At 47.4% G+C, this 16,658-nt stretch overlaps 1 protein-coding gene across 1 annotated transcript in view; it reads right to left on the reverse strand.

Moving 5' to 3' along the window:
* The window catches only part of GRIK3 (glutamate ionotropic receptor kainate type subunit 3), a 191,243-nt gene that overhangs the window by 27,406 nt on the left and 147,179 nt on the right, over positions 1-16,658 (reverse strand). Inside the window, exons 9-11 of the mRNA XM_081016986.1 lie at positions 15,631-15,744; positions 11,771-11,974; positions 2,870-3,093 (exon numbers count right to left, since the gene is read on the reverse strand). Coding sequence (XP_080873112.1) covers positions 2,870-3,093; positions 11,771-11,974; positions 15,631-15,744 — 542 coding nt within the window. The remainder of the gene's footprint in view (positions 1-2,869; positions 3,094-11,770; positions 11,975-15,630; positions 15,745-16,658) is intronic.

Consider the following 16,658-nt stretch of genomic DNA (forward strand, 5'->3'; position numbering starts at 1 on the left):
GCTCAGCTGAAATGGAAATGGAGAGATCTGCTAAGAGGAGGAGGAGGAAGAAGAAGGAAGGAAGGAGGAGGAGGAGGAGGAGGAGGAGCAGCTTTGGCACATTTATTATTTTGCCTCATTCATTTCCTGGTGTGTAAGCAGATACCACATTCTTGAATGACAGAGGGGGGGCTTTGGCATTCCCAGACAATAAGGAGCCTCTGTAGTTGCAAAACCAAAGTCATGGCCCAATCCAATACCCGCCCAAGCCCCTCCAAATACAGAACTTCACGCCTGCCTGTGTGTGGCAGCAGCAGTAGCAGCAGCGGGGCTGTCCTGAAACCCCAGGCGTCAACGCACAGCCAGCCACAATTAAACATTGTCATTCATGTTGCTGCCTTGACTACACTACAAAGCAACACCAGGCAAAAGTGGCCACCTAGAAGGTATCATTCTACATCTCTAACCTCAGCGACATTTGGTGGATTCAGGCTGCAGCTCCATCAATAAGCTTCAAAGCCTTATTAAAAGCTCTGATGGATCAAAACACTGCCATTTTGGGTCTCCAAGCAGCCACAGAGCTGGTTTTAAGCAGCAGTGACCTATGGTGGAACTGATGGAGGCCTTTATATGGTGGGGAGGCAGGGGGAGGCCGGTTTATTTCAAGAGAGGCTCATGCCTTTGAATTAAGGTGTGCCAATTTTGGCAACATTTTCCCCCTGCAGGCTAGAATTCTGGAGCTGGGCAAGGGTCAAGAGTGAAAATGTTCCCTATTATTGCTGGGGGCGAAAGATCCAATTTCCTCCTTGCCATGTCCTGGGACCTTCTCTCTGCACCCTCTTCTGCCCAGAACCATCTGTGCACAGCCTTAATTATGCAGAAGACCAGGTGCTGCTCAAAGAGATAGATAAAAGCCAGGAAGGTTTAGAGGGGAAAGTTACAGTCACGGGAACTTTAATTGAAACCAAGCCAAGGGGAGAAATTGCGCTTTGCTCTGAAATACACTCACACGCACTCATGTGACTTGGGGTTTATTTTGCCTGGAAATCTGTGCAGATGAAATCATCAAAGAGCAAATGTGGATGGAAAGATAGAGAGGCAAAACTAAGCGGAAGAATGAAAAGCAGAAAGTAATTCTCTCCCATTGTGGCCTGGCACAATGCAAAAATGGAGTGGAATTAATTCATTCTTTATAAGAATTTTAACTGTTGCCCCAAGGCCAGACAGGGAGTGTGTAGCTAAATCAGGTTTTGAATCTATTTCTCCCAGATTATAGACTATCCCCCAGAAAACTTATTTTCTTCATCTGCTCTTTTCCCCTTTTGAGCGGATCCCTTGCACCGGGACACTCCCTTGAGGACTAGCCACTCCACAAATATCAGGTTCTTTGGAGAAGACTCTCCTCAAAATTGGTGTCTAAGCCTCCTGCATTTTCCCCAACCCCTTTTTAAAAGCAGACCTCTTTGCCAATCCAGATGTGCCAGAGCAAACAAAGAGTCAGCCTTCCTCCCTGCGGAGCTGATTTTGACAAGTGCATTACATGAAATTAGAGTATTAGGCACTAAGCTCAGGTAATCGCCTCCAAATGCTGTAATGGCCCCAGGGAGCCAGCAAAGCATCCTAAAAGCCGGAACACTGGAGCTAATGGAGATAATGATGCTGCCACCGCTGTGGTTCCATTCTGCCTCCCTCTCTCCTCTCAGATCCCAGCCTGGACAGGCTATTTTCCTGAAGGCAGGAACAGAGCTGACCCAGAGGGGATGGCCAGGGCCCCCAGCACCCACCATATCCCCCCCACTTCTCCCAATTATATCCTATTAACCCAATACGGGGAAGGAGGCCAGCAACCTCCCTACCTGCTACCAGCAAGAGACAGACAATTGCCTTTAACTGTGGGATGTGCTTCTCCCTGCTAAAGGTGGCTCTCTCCTGCACAGGGATGGCAGTGCGGAGTTTCCCATTGCACCAAATGCCTGCCATTAGCAACCGGCTCAGTGCCATCCTCCACTTATTTTTCAGGACGTGCTGGGCTATTGCCATTGCCCATTGTGTGTGCGTTGGGAATGGGGGCAGGAGGCTATGGGGACCGCAGCCAGGACTGGCTGCCACGGACAGAGGAGGGGAGACCTTTTGTAGGGCTGCTCTTTCCTCAAGTGCCATAAAAAAGGTAAAGGACCCCTGACGGTTAAGTCCAGTCACAGACGACTCTGGGGTTGCAGCGCTCATCTTGCTTTACTGGCCAAGGGAGCCGGTGTTTGTCTGCAGACACTTTTTCCGGGTCATGTGGCCAGCATGACTAAGCCGCTTCTGGCGAAACCAGAGCAGTGCATGAAAACGCCATTTACCTTCCCGCTGGAGTGGTATCTATTTATCTACTTGCACTTTTTGGCATGCTTTCGAACTGCTAGGTTGGCAGGAGCTAGGACTGAGCAACGGGAGCTCACTCCATCACGGGGATTTGAACTGCTGACCTTCTGATCAGCAAGCCCAAGAGGCTCAGTGGTTTAGACCACAGCACTAAGTGCCATAGTGGGAGTCAAAGTGGCACCCCTACACACAGACACCCTATCCCTCAAAAATGAAGGGACTTAGCATACAAGGGAGTGGAAGGGATTTCCCCAAAGTTCTCTTAAGGGGTTGGCTTGTTTTTTAAGACTAGATGACTGGCACATGTGTATGCAGGCTACCTGAAAGGCTGTCTTCTCCCATACCAGCTTGCCTGGGCTCTGAGATATTTAAGGGAGATCTTTCTTTCGGTCCTGCCACCCTCATAGGAGTGCTTGGTGGAGACACAGCAGAGGGCCTTCTCAGTGGCTGCTCCCTAGCATAGGAGCCAAACCCTAGGGACAGAGTTCCTTTTGGCGCCCCTTGTAGCCAGTGAGCTCCTTACCTGGCTATCACAAACAGCACACAGCTCACTCCCAGGTAAGCAAGGAGGATGTACATCCAAATGTCAGGAGACAGAGGGTTCAGGAAAGAGAAGACACTGGGGTTGGTCCCATTGGCCTTCCGGTAGAGAATGCTGATCCCCAGAGTCATGAAGGGCTTGGAGAAGTCAATCGCTTTCTCCCGGACATGGGTGATGGTGAGCGGAGCGACAGCCAGGTCAGCTTTCTGTGGAGCAGGAGGGAGAGAGAGAGGGAGCAGTTGTTAGAAATGGAGGAGGAAAAGGGCGGTGGGCAAAGCTCTTGGGTCTCTCGAGTCACAATCTTGTTTCCCCAAGGGCTGCTATGAAGATCAGTGTCTTGGGAACTTCTGGCCCACAGGTCAAATAGGCCTCACAGTTGGGCCTGCAATGCCATTCCCCCCCCCGGCCACACCCATCTGATGCCATGTGATGTCCAATATAAGTCAGGTGAACCTGCAGCTGCAAAGGAGCCATTGGCAGCTTCAGAGGGCTGCCCTGGGGTTCCTTTGCAAACTCTGCATGCATTCTGGGTTACTTAAAATTTAGTCCTGAATGGAAGACATGCTATTGGGATTGGATCCACTTGGGAGCTTCTGAATCAGAGCTCCCAAATGTCCTAGCACACCCTTCCCCAAGCCAGTGCCCTCTAGGTGTTCTGAACCACAATGGCAAGCTAGCTGGGGCTGATAGGAATTATAGTCCAGAACATCAGGAGGGTAGCAGAGTTGCCCTAGGAACTCAAGGGTTGAAATCACATCTCTGTTCTTACCCCTTTTGGATTTTTGTGGGGTCTATAAAGTGTCTCAAAGGAAAGTTAAGTGAAAATTATAGTTTGGTCTGATTGGCACAAATGCTTTTGATAAGGAAGACAGACACAGCAGGACCATCCCTGTTCTTTCCATAGCAGACCCAAACTACTGGTTCCCCATTCATGCCAGGGACTGTGGCCACTCCACCCTTTCAGTGGCCATTAGTGTTCATTGATGCCAAGGTGGATGGATGAGAATAAGGTTATCTATGACTACTAGCCAAGATGGCCATATTCTGTTTCCACAGTTGGAGGCAGTAATGTTTCTGAGTACCAGTTGCTGGAAACCACAGGAGAGGAGAGGGCTGTTGTACTGGGATCCAGCATCTAGTTGGCCACTGTGATAACAGGATGATGAACTATATGGGTTATTGGCCTGATCCAGCTGGCTCTTCTTGTGTTTTTAAGAATGCATTGCATTTGGGGAAATTGCTGCAAAAATGCATATATCAGGAGAAATGTGCACAAAGAAGCAGTTGTTTCATGCATACTTTTTAAAAGTTTGCAAATGGGGTGAAAAGAACTTATGATAGGAAAACAATGATAAACTGAGAGAAGTAGGAACTGACCAGTTCACTCATTCCTAGGCTGCTACAGGAACAGCAAAAGTATACCAAGGTGGAAAAGGAGGGAACATCACATGTATACTTTAGATATTAGATAAACTAATTGTCTGCACCACTGGGAGACAAAGTAAATAATGCATATTTTATTGATTTTACTGGAGAACACAAGAGACCGTGGAGAAGAAGATACTTGGTTGTTAGTTCCAGCAGATTTCAGCAGATGACTGGCAAAAGATTCATAATGGCTGATTCCAACATTATGCTCCTTCCTGGTGGGAGAGCAGGACAGTCTTCCCACCACACAGGGAACTGGAAGGTCACCCAAGAAGTAACGTGGACAATCTGATCACAGCATGTCTCAAAATGGTCAGCTGGATAACTGCTTTCCATTCCAGCTTTTTATTCTGCCCCACGTACATCACCATTGACAACAAAATTTGATCATGCCCATGTCTGTCTAGTTACCAGCCTTCACCAAAACAATGGCTTGTTTGAACTTCATTCTCTCCTGCCCTCGTGGTTTGCAGCTGCAAGTGTCTGTTAAAGGATCCCATTCCCCAAATTCAGAATTGAATAAAAGGGATAGACGGCAGTGCAAAAATTGGCATGCAAGTCAAGACTGCTAAAGCCACATCTCCAAAGTCATTTTTTTTCAAAAGGCTATCAAGAGATGCACAAACATAACAAGATAAAAAAAAGCCTAGATCAGATCACATTTAAAGACATCTAGGTTGGAGGCACAAAGCCAGCCTGAGAATTTTCACCAATCCTACTAGAACTCTTTTCGCTCTGAGAAATTCATTCCAAGTGTAACACAGCAATGTCTGACAATGCATCTTCCCTGAGAGAGTTTGTGAAGATCTCTACATATGTTTTGCCTTCAAATTTACCTTCCTTTCGGGTCGGCTGAATCAATATATTTAGTGGACTCAGGCAAACATAAAGAGGCAAAGATAAACTGTGTGTTTCAGGAGTTCCTTCCCATCCTCTGGGTCCTTGTTTTCTCCATGCCAAATTCCTGCAGCTCAGAACATACAGGGCATAGAATCAGGGCATATCTTGAAAGCTTGCCCCTTTCCATCTGAGGGCAGTGATTTTGCCCGCATCTGCACTAAACAATCTCTTAGCATCAGGTGCAAAAACATTCCCAAACCAGGTAGCTGTAAGGACATAAATTGCTGGAATTTACTGTCAATAAATGCTCTGTTTATGGTGAAAGCATTAAATCAACTGTCAAATCATCCCCCAGGGACAGAGATTAGGACTGAGCTGCAGTTATCAGTGGGGAGGCATTTCTGTTCAAGAAAAACCCTCCGTTTTTTCTGTGTTCTTCATGCCAAGTAGAAATCACAGAGAACAGCTTATATTGGTGCAAAATGTCCAATAAGGACAAAAAGATGTAGCCTCTTTTGATACAAGCCTCTTCTGCGGTAGGAGTGTCAGAACAAGGCTACCTTGGAGCTATAAGGAACAGAAGGAATTATGTGTCATGAAGTGTTTCTTTTGAATAAGTTTTACTGATGCAGTTCACTGTCCTGGGGTGTTACAATGGGCAGGAGCTGAGGTGGCTTCAGCAAAAGATGAATTCATGGATAGAAGATTAACCAAGCTACCATCCCTGATAGATACATGAAGAACCACGCCCAGGATAGCAAATTTCTGGGTACAGTCATACCTTGGAAGTCGAACAGAATCCGTTCCAGAAGTCCGTTTGACTTCCCAAATGTTCAGAAACCAAAGCACAGCTTTTGATTGGCTGCAGGAAACTCCTTCAGCCAATTGGAAGCCGCGGAAGCCCTGTCGGATGTTCATCTTCCAAAGAATGTTCACAAACTGGAACACTCACTTCTGGGTTTGTGGCATTCAGGAGCCAAAATGTCCAAGTACCAAGGCATTCGGGATCCAAGGTATGACTGTACTAGATACCGGGGAGGGGGGGGAAGAAGAGAGGGCAGTGGTTACCTTTATGCCTTTCTTGTGAAAATCCCAGGCGGTATCTAGCTGGAATCAAAATGCTGTTCTAGGTGGATCTTTAAGACCAAAGACCACAACTTTAACCTTCTGCTATTTGATAGGATCATCTATGGATATACCGTTCATTAACCACAAGCAAAAGTGAGTTTTGCACAACACCAAAGAATCCTATATACCCAAACCTATAATGAATATGAAGAAAGCCAATTCCCACATAACCACATAATTTAAGAATGTAAGAAGAGCCTCCTGGATCCAGCCAATGGCTCGTTAAGTTCGGCATCCGGTTCCTCCAGAGATTTCCAGCAGTGTCCCGAGGTGTCAATGCTCAGGCATGAGCTGTGGAGAGGGTCCCCTTCAACCGCAAGTTGTTTGGGGATGCAACAGAGGAGGGGTGGAGCTGTGTCCCTGATCTCCTCCTCCTTCTCCTCCTCCTTCTTCCTGCATTTGCAGGATCTCACTGTCTTCAAAGGTTAGCATCTACATTTTTGAAAATTGTGTGTGAAATGAATGGCCATGGTGTGGGATGGTCCTCTGAGCCAGCTGGGGATTTTCCCAGCTGCAGGAGGAAATGGCCATTTTGCAGGGTGGGGGGAACTGAACACATAAACCTTCCAAGGCACGAGATGTTCTTGCTTTTGTTGCTTCAGGCCAGCCTCAAAACAAAGGACTTTCTAAAAAGCTGTTTTTTCCCTTAAGGCTGCACTGCCTGTGGCCAGACCTGCCAGGATCACACAGCGGGGGGCAAAGTAGAGTCCCTGCAATCCCAAAATGCAAGTGCTGACAAATAAAGGGCAGCACCACTGGTTGTCCTCATCTTCACATCACAGGCCACCTGTGGTGGGAAACAGTGTGCCTTGGGCGAGTCACGAGTTACGTGACTCATTGACTTTCTGCACAGGGGGGAAAGTTGTGCGTCAAACGATGTGCTGACCAAGTCAGGTCTCTTGACAGAGAACAAGCATCACAGCTTTCTGCAAGATTCCACAGAACTCAGGCATTTGGCCTGAAGTTACAGTGTACCCCCCTCAACACACACTGCAAAAGGATATCTATAGGATGCATCTATAGTTTGCTCAGACATGCACCTAAACACACTGACATTCATACTGTGGATGGCAGTGCACACACAACAGCAGTCCTCACACCAAGCCCCAACTATTGGAGGAAGGCTTTGCTTTATTGTTACATTTATATGACAACTTTTCCTCCAAGGAGCTCAGGGCGGTGTACGTGGTTCTCCCCCTCTTCCTTTAATCCCCCAACAACTCTGCAAGGCAGGCTACACTGAGAGGCAGTGACTGGCCCAAGGTTACCCAGTGAAGTTCATGGCTGAATGGGGACTTGAACCTTGGTCTCCCAGGTCTCAATCCACCACTGTAATCACTACATTGCGCTGGCTTTATAGAGTAGTCTGACTTGGAAGAAATAAATGCTGCTTCCTGGCTGGGCTGATGCAGTGCTGTGTATGTACATCTTTCTCCCACTCTTAAACCCAACAAATCAATTGCTAAGGGAGACATTCCGTGGGGTCGGTGGATGTAAAAGAGAGAGCCTCCCCCCACTTTGATGCCTCCAAACTGCATTCAGAGGGTAATTATGCCATTAATTATTTTGTTCTGTTTTACAGGTTCAGTCTGAGGAGGCCTCTGAATTGAAATTTGCATGGAAGACACTTCAGTGGGCTGGGAAATTAGAAGTCCCTCAGATTGCATTATTTTCTTCATGGTATTATTAGAGCATCAAGAAATTGATGCCGTTCTGGAGCCTCATGTGACTTCCTGCACACAGCAGCCCAGATTAATCACCAAATGGTTAAAATAAATGGTGAAAGGTGGATCTCCTATTAATAAAAGGATTATTAAAAAGACATCTTTCCCATAGGGAAGCAAGGCCCCTTTGCTCTCGTGTTATTGTACTACACCAACTGATTATCTGCGTAAAATGGTGCAAGCTGTCAGAACCATGGTTCCTGTAAAACGACAGTAGCCAGGCCAGCCGCAGCCATGGCAGCCAGGTTTTAGGATCTGTGGCTCCTGCCTCCCTTCTGCCCCGATACGGTGCACAGCTCTGAGCAAAGTCATTTACAGTTTCAATTAAAACGGAACCCACTTAGCATTGCAGGGGGGTAATTAATGTTTGTGGAGTGCTTTGAGGGACTCCGATAAAAAGATGCTCTCAACAGGCAGGTGGTAATTACTGTTTGAAAGTGCTCTTACGAGCGTGGTTGCTTTTTTAAAATTGCTGTTTCAAAGCGTTTCTTCTTTTGCAAAGTGACTTTGTACCTGTTGCTTGTGTGAAAGCACGTTGGCGTGTGCTCATCCACAAGTGCCAGTGTGGTGTAGTGGTTAAAGTGTCAGACTAGGACCTGAGAGATCAGGGTTCAGATCCCCCATTCAAGCTCACCAGGTGATCCTGGGCCAGTCGTTCACTCTCAGCCTAACCTACTTCACAGGGTTATTGTGAGGATAACATGGGACAGGGCAGAACTAGTCCAACCCTCTGCTTGCACCCTGGCATGCTGTAATATTATTCTTATTCACACCTCCTCTTGTCCCACTGGTTTCCCCTGGGGAAAACTGCTCTTTAGTGCTCAGTTGGAGCAAACAGCAATTCAGGTTTTCCCCAGATGGACGTTTGCTCCGATTTAGCATTGAAGAGTGGTTTTCACTAGGAAAGGAGTGGGGGCAAGAAGGAAACTGCTCAGACCTAAGCCTAGAAAGCTCAGGTCAAGCGGAAAATTGATTGGACCCATGCTTTCAAGGCAGGGGTGCCACCTTTCTCTCAGGATTGTGGGTGCCCACCACCGCAACATGGACATGCGACATTGCCTGGACGTAGTGCATGTGATCTCACTCACACTAGGTGCAGGTGTGGGCGAATGATGTTGCAAGTCCACATTGCGGCAGCCAGCAGCAATGACTCCTCTTCCTCCTCCTCCTATCTGCAGCCAGCGAGGCACCCTTCTCCATGGGGAAGGGCTTGGAGGCAGAGAGACTACCTCCATGTCTGAGCCCCACCCCCCAGAAAAGGGTGCCTCACTCGTTGGGCAAGGAGGGCAGAGCTGAACTGCTTCTCTTTTGGAGGCAGTGCTGCTGCCATCTGCCAGCCTTCTTCATTGACTTTGTGGGTGCCCAGCCCCACACAATTATATTATTGTGGGTGCCCAAGCACCCAAGGGCCCCTGCAGTTGGCTCCTATGTTTCTAGGCATGGGGCAAGCAGAAGCGTGGACAAGCCCTCAGACCCAGGAGAACAGAAACAAAAGGCTTCTCTCTGCTTGCCACTTGAGTGCCAGAGAACCAGGAATGGCTCAGAAATGGGCCAAGCTATTTTCCTGCTTTTTTTATTTTATTAAAGATTCCAGTCCAACCAAACCTGAGTGAGGAGAAGCTTGCCCAATAATGCTATCCACGGAGGCTATCCAGCTTAGCGTTTTCAGAGAAGGGTGTATTACTGCTAGGCGGAGGAGAACTGCCTCTGTCGCCTGCAAAAGATTTCTGCATCTACTCAGCTGGAAGGAAGAATCTGTTTACGTTCTGCTTTTGAAAATAAAACTGCATTTCCAAATAAATGAAATTGTTCCTCACACACCTGGTCCTGCTTTTTTTTTTTTTTTTTAACAGCTTGTCCTCTGCTTTGCAGCAGGGTCAGGCTATAAAAGTGCAAGCATGGATCATCAAGCGGAGATATTGCCTCTGGGATTCTGGACCGCAGGCCACAGCTTAACTCCTTGAGAGACAGATTGCTTAGGGCTGGATGTGACTCCAGCCCATGCCTCTCAGAAACACTCTGCTTTTGAGTCTGCCTCTGATTCTCTGCCTCTTCCTTAGCAAGTCCTTCTAGTTGTTTGGGAGCTAAAAGGTATGTTTCACCAGACACCTTTTCTAGGGACTACAACAACTACCTCAGAGCATATACACAGAGCAATCTCTCCAAAGAAGCACAATATTTGGTTCTGTTTCTTGGTCACACTCAAGAGAAACATGTGGAAATGGATGATGGATGGACAGACAGATGATGCACAGCATAGTCTTAAGAAGATTGTAGATCTAAGTAACTACTAATAAACAAATGTATGAAAATTCAGATTCTCTCTCTCCACCAATACTCCAGTTTCAGTCCAAGCTGTTAGTTTCTGTGTGTTGCCACTGTGCAGTACTCTTGGAGTCACAAGACTCTGTTTTGCATTCCAGAGCTTCCAGGCTATTGGAAGTCTCACGGAAGACAGGAGACGGATGTGATGTTACTGGTTTCCTGTTCCTTTGTTTTTCAGTTGCTCTCTGCTCTCACAGAGAGCGGATGCATTTTCTTTTCTGTCTGCGTAGTTAGGAATAAAACTCTTTTTGCCATGTAGCTCATACTATCTCGTCCTTCCCTGTGCTGGATACTCTGCGTAATGGGGGAACGTGCTTGGAACCTCATCAAGGCTCAGGTTGTTAATCACGTCGGAGGAGCTCGGAGGAGCTCGGTCGAACACAAGTCCGACACAAGCCAGTTTCAAGTGGATAGTATCCATGTCTCTTTCTCCTTCAATTTTCCTTCAATTTTTCCTTCAGTTTTTAATTTGATCATGGATGGGTTGGGGACAAACAAGCTGAGGCTTAATCCAGACAAGACAGAAATGGGGCAGAATTCCTCCCTTGGAAACTCAAGTGCACAGCTTAGGGGATGTTCCTGGACCCAGCCTTGGGCACAGATGCTCAACTATTGACTGTGGTCAGGACTGCATTTACCCAACTTAGGTTGGTGCACCAGCTGTGCCCATTCCATGAGTCACCAGAGATGGGCATGGTGACACATACCTTAGCCACATCTCAAATAGACTACTGCAATGTGTTCTCTGTGGGGCTGCCTTTGAGAAGTCTTCAGAAATTCCAGCTGCTCCAGAACGTTGTGGCCAGTCTGCTGAACAGAGCTGGGTACTGGGAGTATGTTACTTCTTTATGACAGTTGATTCGTGGGCTTCTGGTTAATTTTTTGAGCCCAGTTCAAAGTGCATCATGACCCTAAATAAATGGCTTGGGATTTCTGAAGTCTGTCTTCTCTCCTCCACAACTGTCCAGTTATTAAGATCTTCTGGAGAGGCTCTCCTCCCTATCAAGAGTTGTGTTTGGCTGAGGTGCAGGTGAAGGCCTTCTCTGTGGCTGCACATAGGTTTTTTAACTCCTTATCCAGAGGGGGTAAGGCATGCCCTCTCCTTAAGGGCCTTCTCCTGCCATATGAAAACTTTTCTTTTCTTTTTTAATGAGCATCTGACCTGTGAAGTGGTTAAGTTTTAACTGTCCTGTTTTTAGCTGCTTTTCAAAACAATATCCTTACATGTTTTCTGGTTGCATTTATTGATGTTATTTTTTGCTGCTAGCCAGGTTGAGCCTCGTGGGTCCCTTCTGGAAAGCCAGGATAGAAGTATTTTAAGCAAGCAGGCAGACAAATGAAGGTGGGAGAGGGGAGGTGATGCAGTACATAGAATCATAGAACTGTAGAATTGGAAGGGATCCTGAGGAACATCTATAGATAACAGCAAGGTACTTACATGATCAATCAGCTCCCTGATCATGCCGTTCCACTGCCCCTTCTCATCCTGGGCTCCGTACTTCCCATCCTCCACCACACGGATCTCATAGCTGAAGCCAAGGATTCGGGAGACTTCCCTTAGGAGATCAACGCAGTAGCCTTCAAAGCGCTCATTCCCGGAGAGCACGGTGTCCGACTTGATGAACATGACAAAGGGTTCCTCCTACACAGGAAGGAAGGAAAGAGACAGAGAGTAGCTAAACAACCATATGCAAGCTAAACCCACCAGCCACAGAAGCCCCTTTAAGTAGCCACAGGACAGATCTGGGTGTCTCTCTTTGCTTTCTGGCACTGCAGCCAGTTTGGTCGTTATCATGCCTGCTACCATTATAGCATTATAACACTAATGAGAGCCAGTGTGCTGTAGTGGTTAGATGGTCTGACTAGGACCTGGAATCTCCTTGGAGAAAACAGGAGGATATAAATGCAGCAAATAATTCAATATCATATTCCATCCTTAGAACTTGTTTTATTTTCAATGTGCTTCAAAAACTTCAGGGGCCACAATTCAAGGCAGAAGAAAACACCCTGAAAGAAGTCATTGAACACTATTGATTTTAATGGTTGCTCATCTCTGCTTTGGATTGCGGCCCCTCATGCTCAGCTGTTTGGAATGTTCTCATTTTACAGATCAGGAACTGAGGCCATCATGCATTATTTTCCTAAGGATGTGGTAGAAGGCCAGAGTGGCTTCATGGCCACCTGCCTTACCACTGGACCTTACCGCTCTTTGGAACTCAGCCTGACTGCCCCACATAAAGATTGCCTTCCATGAAAGACCCATAAAAAGAGGCTTTCTCCATGTTTGGAACCTGCTAGGCAGGGTGAAGGAGCTACTTCAGTAGTACTGATTTTGGGGGGGGCAGCACCCCTTTGGTTCTACAAACTCTTCCCCAGTTTCCCCTACCCTACCCTTTAAAAAGCACTCTTCAGAATAGCAGTTTTCACAACCCCCTAAGGACTGCAAGAACACAATAAAATTTGAAACAGTGACAATTAATTGCCCACTTAATCAAAATCCAATTAAAATTATTTATTTAATTGATTCAACAAAACCGATGAACTTGCTCCAGGGATTCTAGCATTTCAAAGTCTCATAGTCTTTTGTACCTCTGGTACCCGCCCCTCCCCCCCGCACGGTGTCACCATCTTGCCTCTTAATGCCCACCCTTGGTAACCCCGCTGCCCCCCAAGGAGGTGATACCACCCACTTTGGAAACCACTGGGTTACCTAGTCCTTAAAATAGGACAAACAACTTGCAGCACCCAAAACTGGTACAGCTGGTGGACAAGGAACAGCTGAAAGCAAGGCAGCAGGCAGGATGCCCATCCAGGAAGCTGGTCCTCGTGCCTTTTGCATTTGTACTCAAGTCTAGAGGCCGGCAGGAGCAGCCATAAAGCCCCATTAATCTCAGGAGGCACAAAACAGAGTGGAGGGGGGCGTGTTCCTCCATATTTAACAGTTGAAGAAGCAGCGTCGTGTAGGAGCTCTGCTTGCCTCTGCGCCACTCCTGGAGGTCTCAGACATTTCCTAGGGGGTAATTCTTGAACTCTGCAAGGCACTTATTCACGGGCTGTTTCACAATTTATTACTGGAAACGGTCAGACATTCAATTCGCAGGCTTTCAGGGCTCGCTAATCGATTTCTCAGCGAAGGTGCCCTCAATTTCAGGATCTTCACAGCTCTCCCGTGGCTCGAGGAGGAGAGAGTGGAACGGTCTGTTGGAGAAACATCATCGGCCAGCTGCCACCGACAAGGCGCTGCAGGATGAGCAGGAGGGTGTGAAAGGGGGAGGCAGGGAGGAATCCCAGCACCACGTCTTGGTGGCGGCAGCATCAACAACAGCAAACAGGCCATCAAGTGGCAGAGCAGGAGGGAGATGTGGGTGATTCCCTGCTTAAAAAGGGAACTGTTGCAGAACTCAGGCAAACCAGAAGCGCTCGTCTCCACCTGCGTCATCAGCACAAAATCATAAAACTCTTGGAAGGGACCTCTAATCCAACCCCCTGCAACCCAGGAATCACAGCTAACGAATCTGAACTCTACAATTCTATGATTCTATGACTTTATAAGGCAGTCTAGGCCCCATCTGCACTATACACTGAAAGCAGTATCACACCACTTTAAACCTGGGAAGTGTATCGTGGATTCATAGAATTCTAGAGTTGGAAGGAACCCAAAGGGTCATGAAGTCCAACCCTCTGCAATGTGGGAATCACAGAGAAAGGATCGCTGACAGATGGCCATGCACCTGCAGATGCTGAGAGCAGTTAGGACGCCCCAATTCTCCTCACAGAGCTACAGCTCCCTGAGGTCCCTGGGAAGAGGTATTTATAGCTTTGTGAGGGAAATAGGGGTCTTCTAATAATTCTCAGCACCCTTAACAAACTACAGTTTCCGGATGACTGTTTCAAATGGTATGATTCTGCTTTAAATCTATAATAGTGATGGGGCCTAGGTTTAGCATGAGGTACTGGCTAACCTTTTCAAGGTGACCAAGGCCTCCCCCTGCAGGCCAAAATGATGCTGTGATTCCTGCATTGTGAGTGGTTGGACTATCAGGCATGTCCAGCTCCCAAGAGACTGCGATCTACACCCAGTATAAAAAAACTGGCAGTGATCTATCCATTGTCATTGGAAGGAGGAGGAGCGCGTGTGGGGTGGGTGGATTGCACAGAGTTTTTAAGCTTTCCCCCTGTAACTTTTTGTACACGATAAGGATCCCACGATCTACCAGGATCAGCTGGGGATCCCGGGACTAGATGATCCTTTGAGTCCCTTCCAACTCTACAATTCCATGATACTATGGCAGCTGATCTAGACCCACAAGGACCAGCTGCTGATGCTGTAGCAAAGGCTTAGAGAAACTATCAAAATGGGGGGCTGATTTGGAATTGGGAGAGAGGAGCCTGTGTGTGTGGTTTCAAAGAGAGAAACTCTTCAATCTCGCTGCAGCATCCTCTCCAAGGGATTCGCCTGCCCCCGCCCTCCCCCTATCTTCCTCCTGAAGTAACAAAGCTCGGCACTCTGTCTAACACATCTGAATCTAAACCAGTGGGCCTCATCATAATTCATTAGAGACTGGATGGAAATTCACCCTGAACTGATGCCTGCCTTCAAATCCAATAGCAGGCCCGTGTGCTAAATGTGCTGTGACAGTTAGTGGCCAAGGAGACCGGCTGAGTATCCAAGCGTCACTGGCTAAGTGAATTACTTTGGGGTAGTTTGTCACTTGGGTGCCTAAGTGTGTGTGGGGGGGGGGGAAGGGGGAGCCCCAAGGGATGCTGAGAAATGTCAATAAGAGCTCCTGAGAGATGACAAGGGCTTGGTTGCAGTTTCAGAGTGGGTGGTTTGTGGGCTCTGGGAAGTTGCTCCCCAGCATAGGGCTGAGCAGAAGATAGATTGGAATCCACTGGTGAGAGGAAGTGTGATCATGTATTTGTTAGAGTGTCAAATCTCCCACTCGACCTTGAAGTCCACTGGGTGACCTCAGACCACTCAGTGCTTCTCAGTTTAACCTACCTCACAGGGTTGTTGTGGGGATTATTTAAGGAGGAGTAGAACCATATACACCACATTGAGCTCCAATGGCTTCACTGAACCCCAGTCTGGATGCTGCCAAGGAGAACATTGTTTTGGACAGTTCCCTGCCATGCCCAAATAGTTCAGCCCTTTTGCTATCAGGATAATCTGTCCATACACAATGTAATGTATGAAAACACAGCTCAAGCGCCTTAGAAGGTGGTGGTGGGGTTACGATCTAGAAGTGGAAACAGCCAAATCAAGGAGGGGTTAGATAGAACCCTGCAACCACTTACCAGGACTGTGGTGACAATCAAGGATCTGTTGGTGAGGGAATCTGTCACATTGGGGCCTTGCCTTCGGGAGATTTCAGTGATATTCAGTCCATCAGATGGGCTCCACACACCAACCTGTGATGGAGGCAGACAAGAAATGAGCAAAAATTCAACCAAACCATCAGGCCAGACCAGTCAGGCCACTGAAGAGAGAGAGAACGGTCAAGGGAGTGGAGGTCAGATATTGTGAAATCAGTCTCTAGCTCAGGGGTGGGGAACCTGATGCCCTCCAGATGTGGCTGGACTACAACTCCCATCATCCATGACCACTGGGTCACGTTGGCTTTTGGGGTTGATGGGAGTTGTAAATCCAACAGCATGTGGAGGGGATTGCAAATGATCCCCATCCCTGCTCAAGTGAAAACAGGCAAAAAAATGAAAGAGAGGGCTGGGCAGTGCTTGTACAAACTGTTACTTTGATGTAACACAACCTTAACATGATTTAAGAACATAAGAAGAGCTTGCTGAATCAGGCCAGAGTGACCCATCTAGTCTAGGCTGCTGTTCTCACAATGGCCAACCAGATGCCCCAACAGGAAACTCGCAAGCAGGATCTGAGCACAAGAGCACTCTTTCCTCCTCTGGTTTCCAGCAACTGGCATTCAGCATCATTGCTGTCTCTGACAACGGAGGCAGAGCATGGCCATCATGGTGAATTTATTGAGTCCTCTTTTAACACCATCCAAGTGTGAGCAAGTTCCATAGTTAAAGTATGTGCCAAATGTATTGCTTTTGGCTGAAAGGGGAGGGGTCTCATCATCTGGGCAGTCCAGGACCTCCATACACACTACCCAAGCTCGTGCCCTGGGGAGGTCACTTCATTGCTGCTAATACAGCTGTTTAACTTTGCCCCCCAAGCATAGTTCATTTTCTCTTGAGACAGACAGATGGCGGCAACAACAATGACAACAACAAAATAAACAAGATGTTTATGTGTCTGCATGTGCGTATAATGACTAAGTGATGTTTCAAGCTATCTTAGGAGAGGA

The sequence above is a fragment of the Podarcis pityusensis genome, assembly GCF_964106645.2.
Source record: "Podarcis pityusensis genome assembly, chromosome: 8".
Classification (NCBI taxonomy): domain Eukaryota; kingdom Metazoa; phylum Chordata; class Lepidosauria; order Squamata; family Lacertidae; genus Podarcis; species Podarcis pityusensis.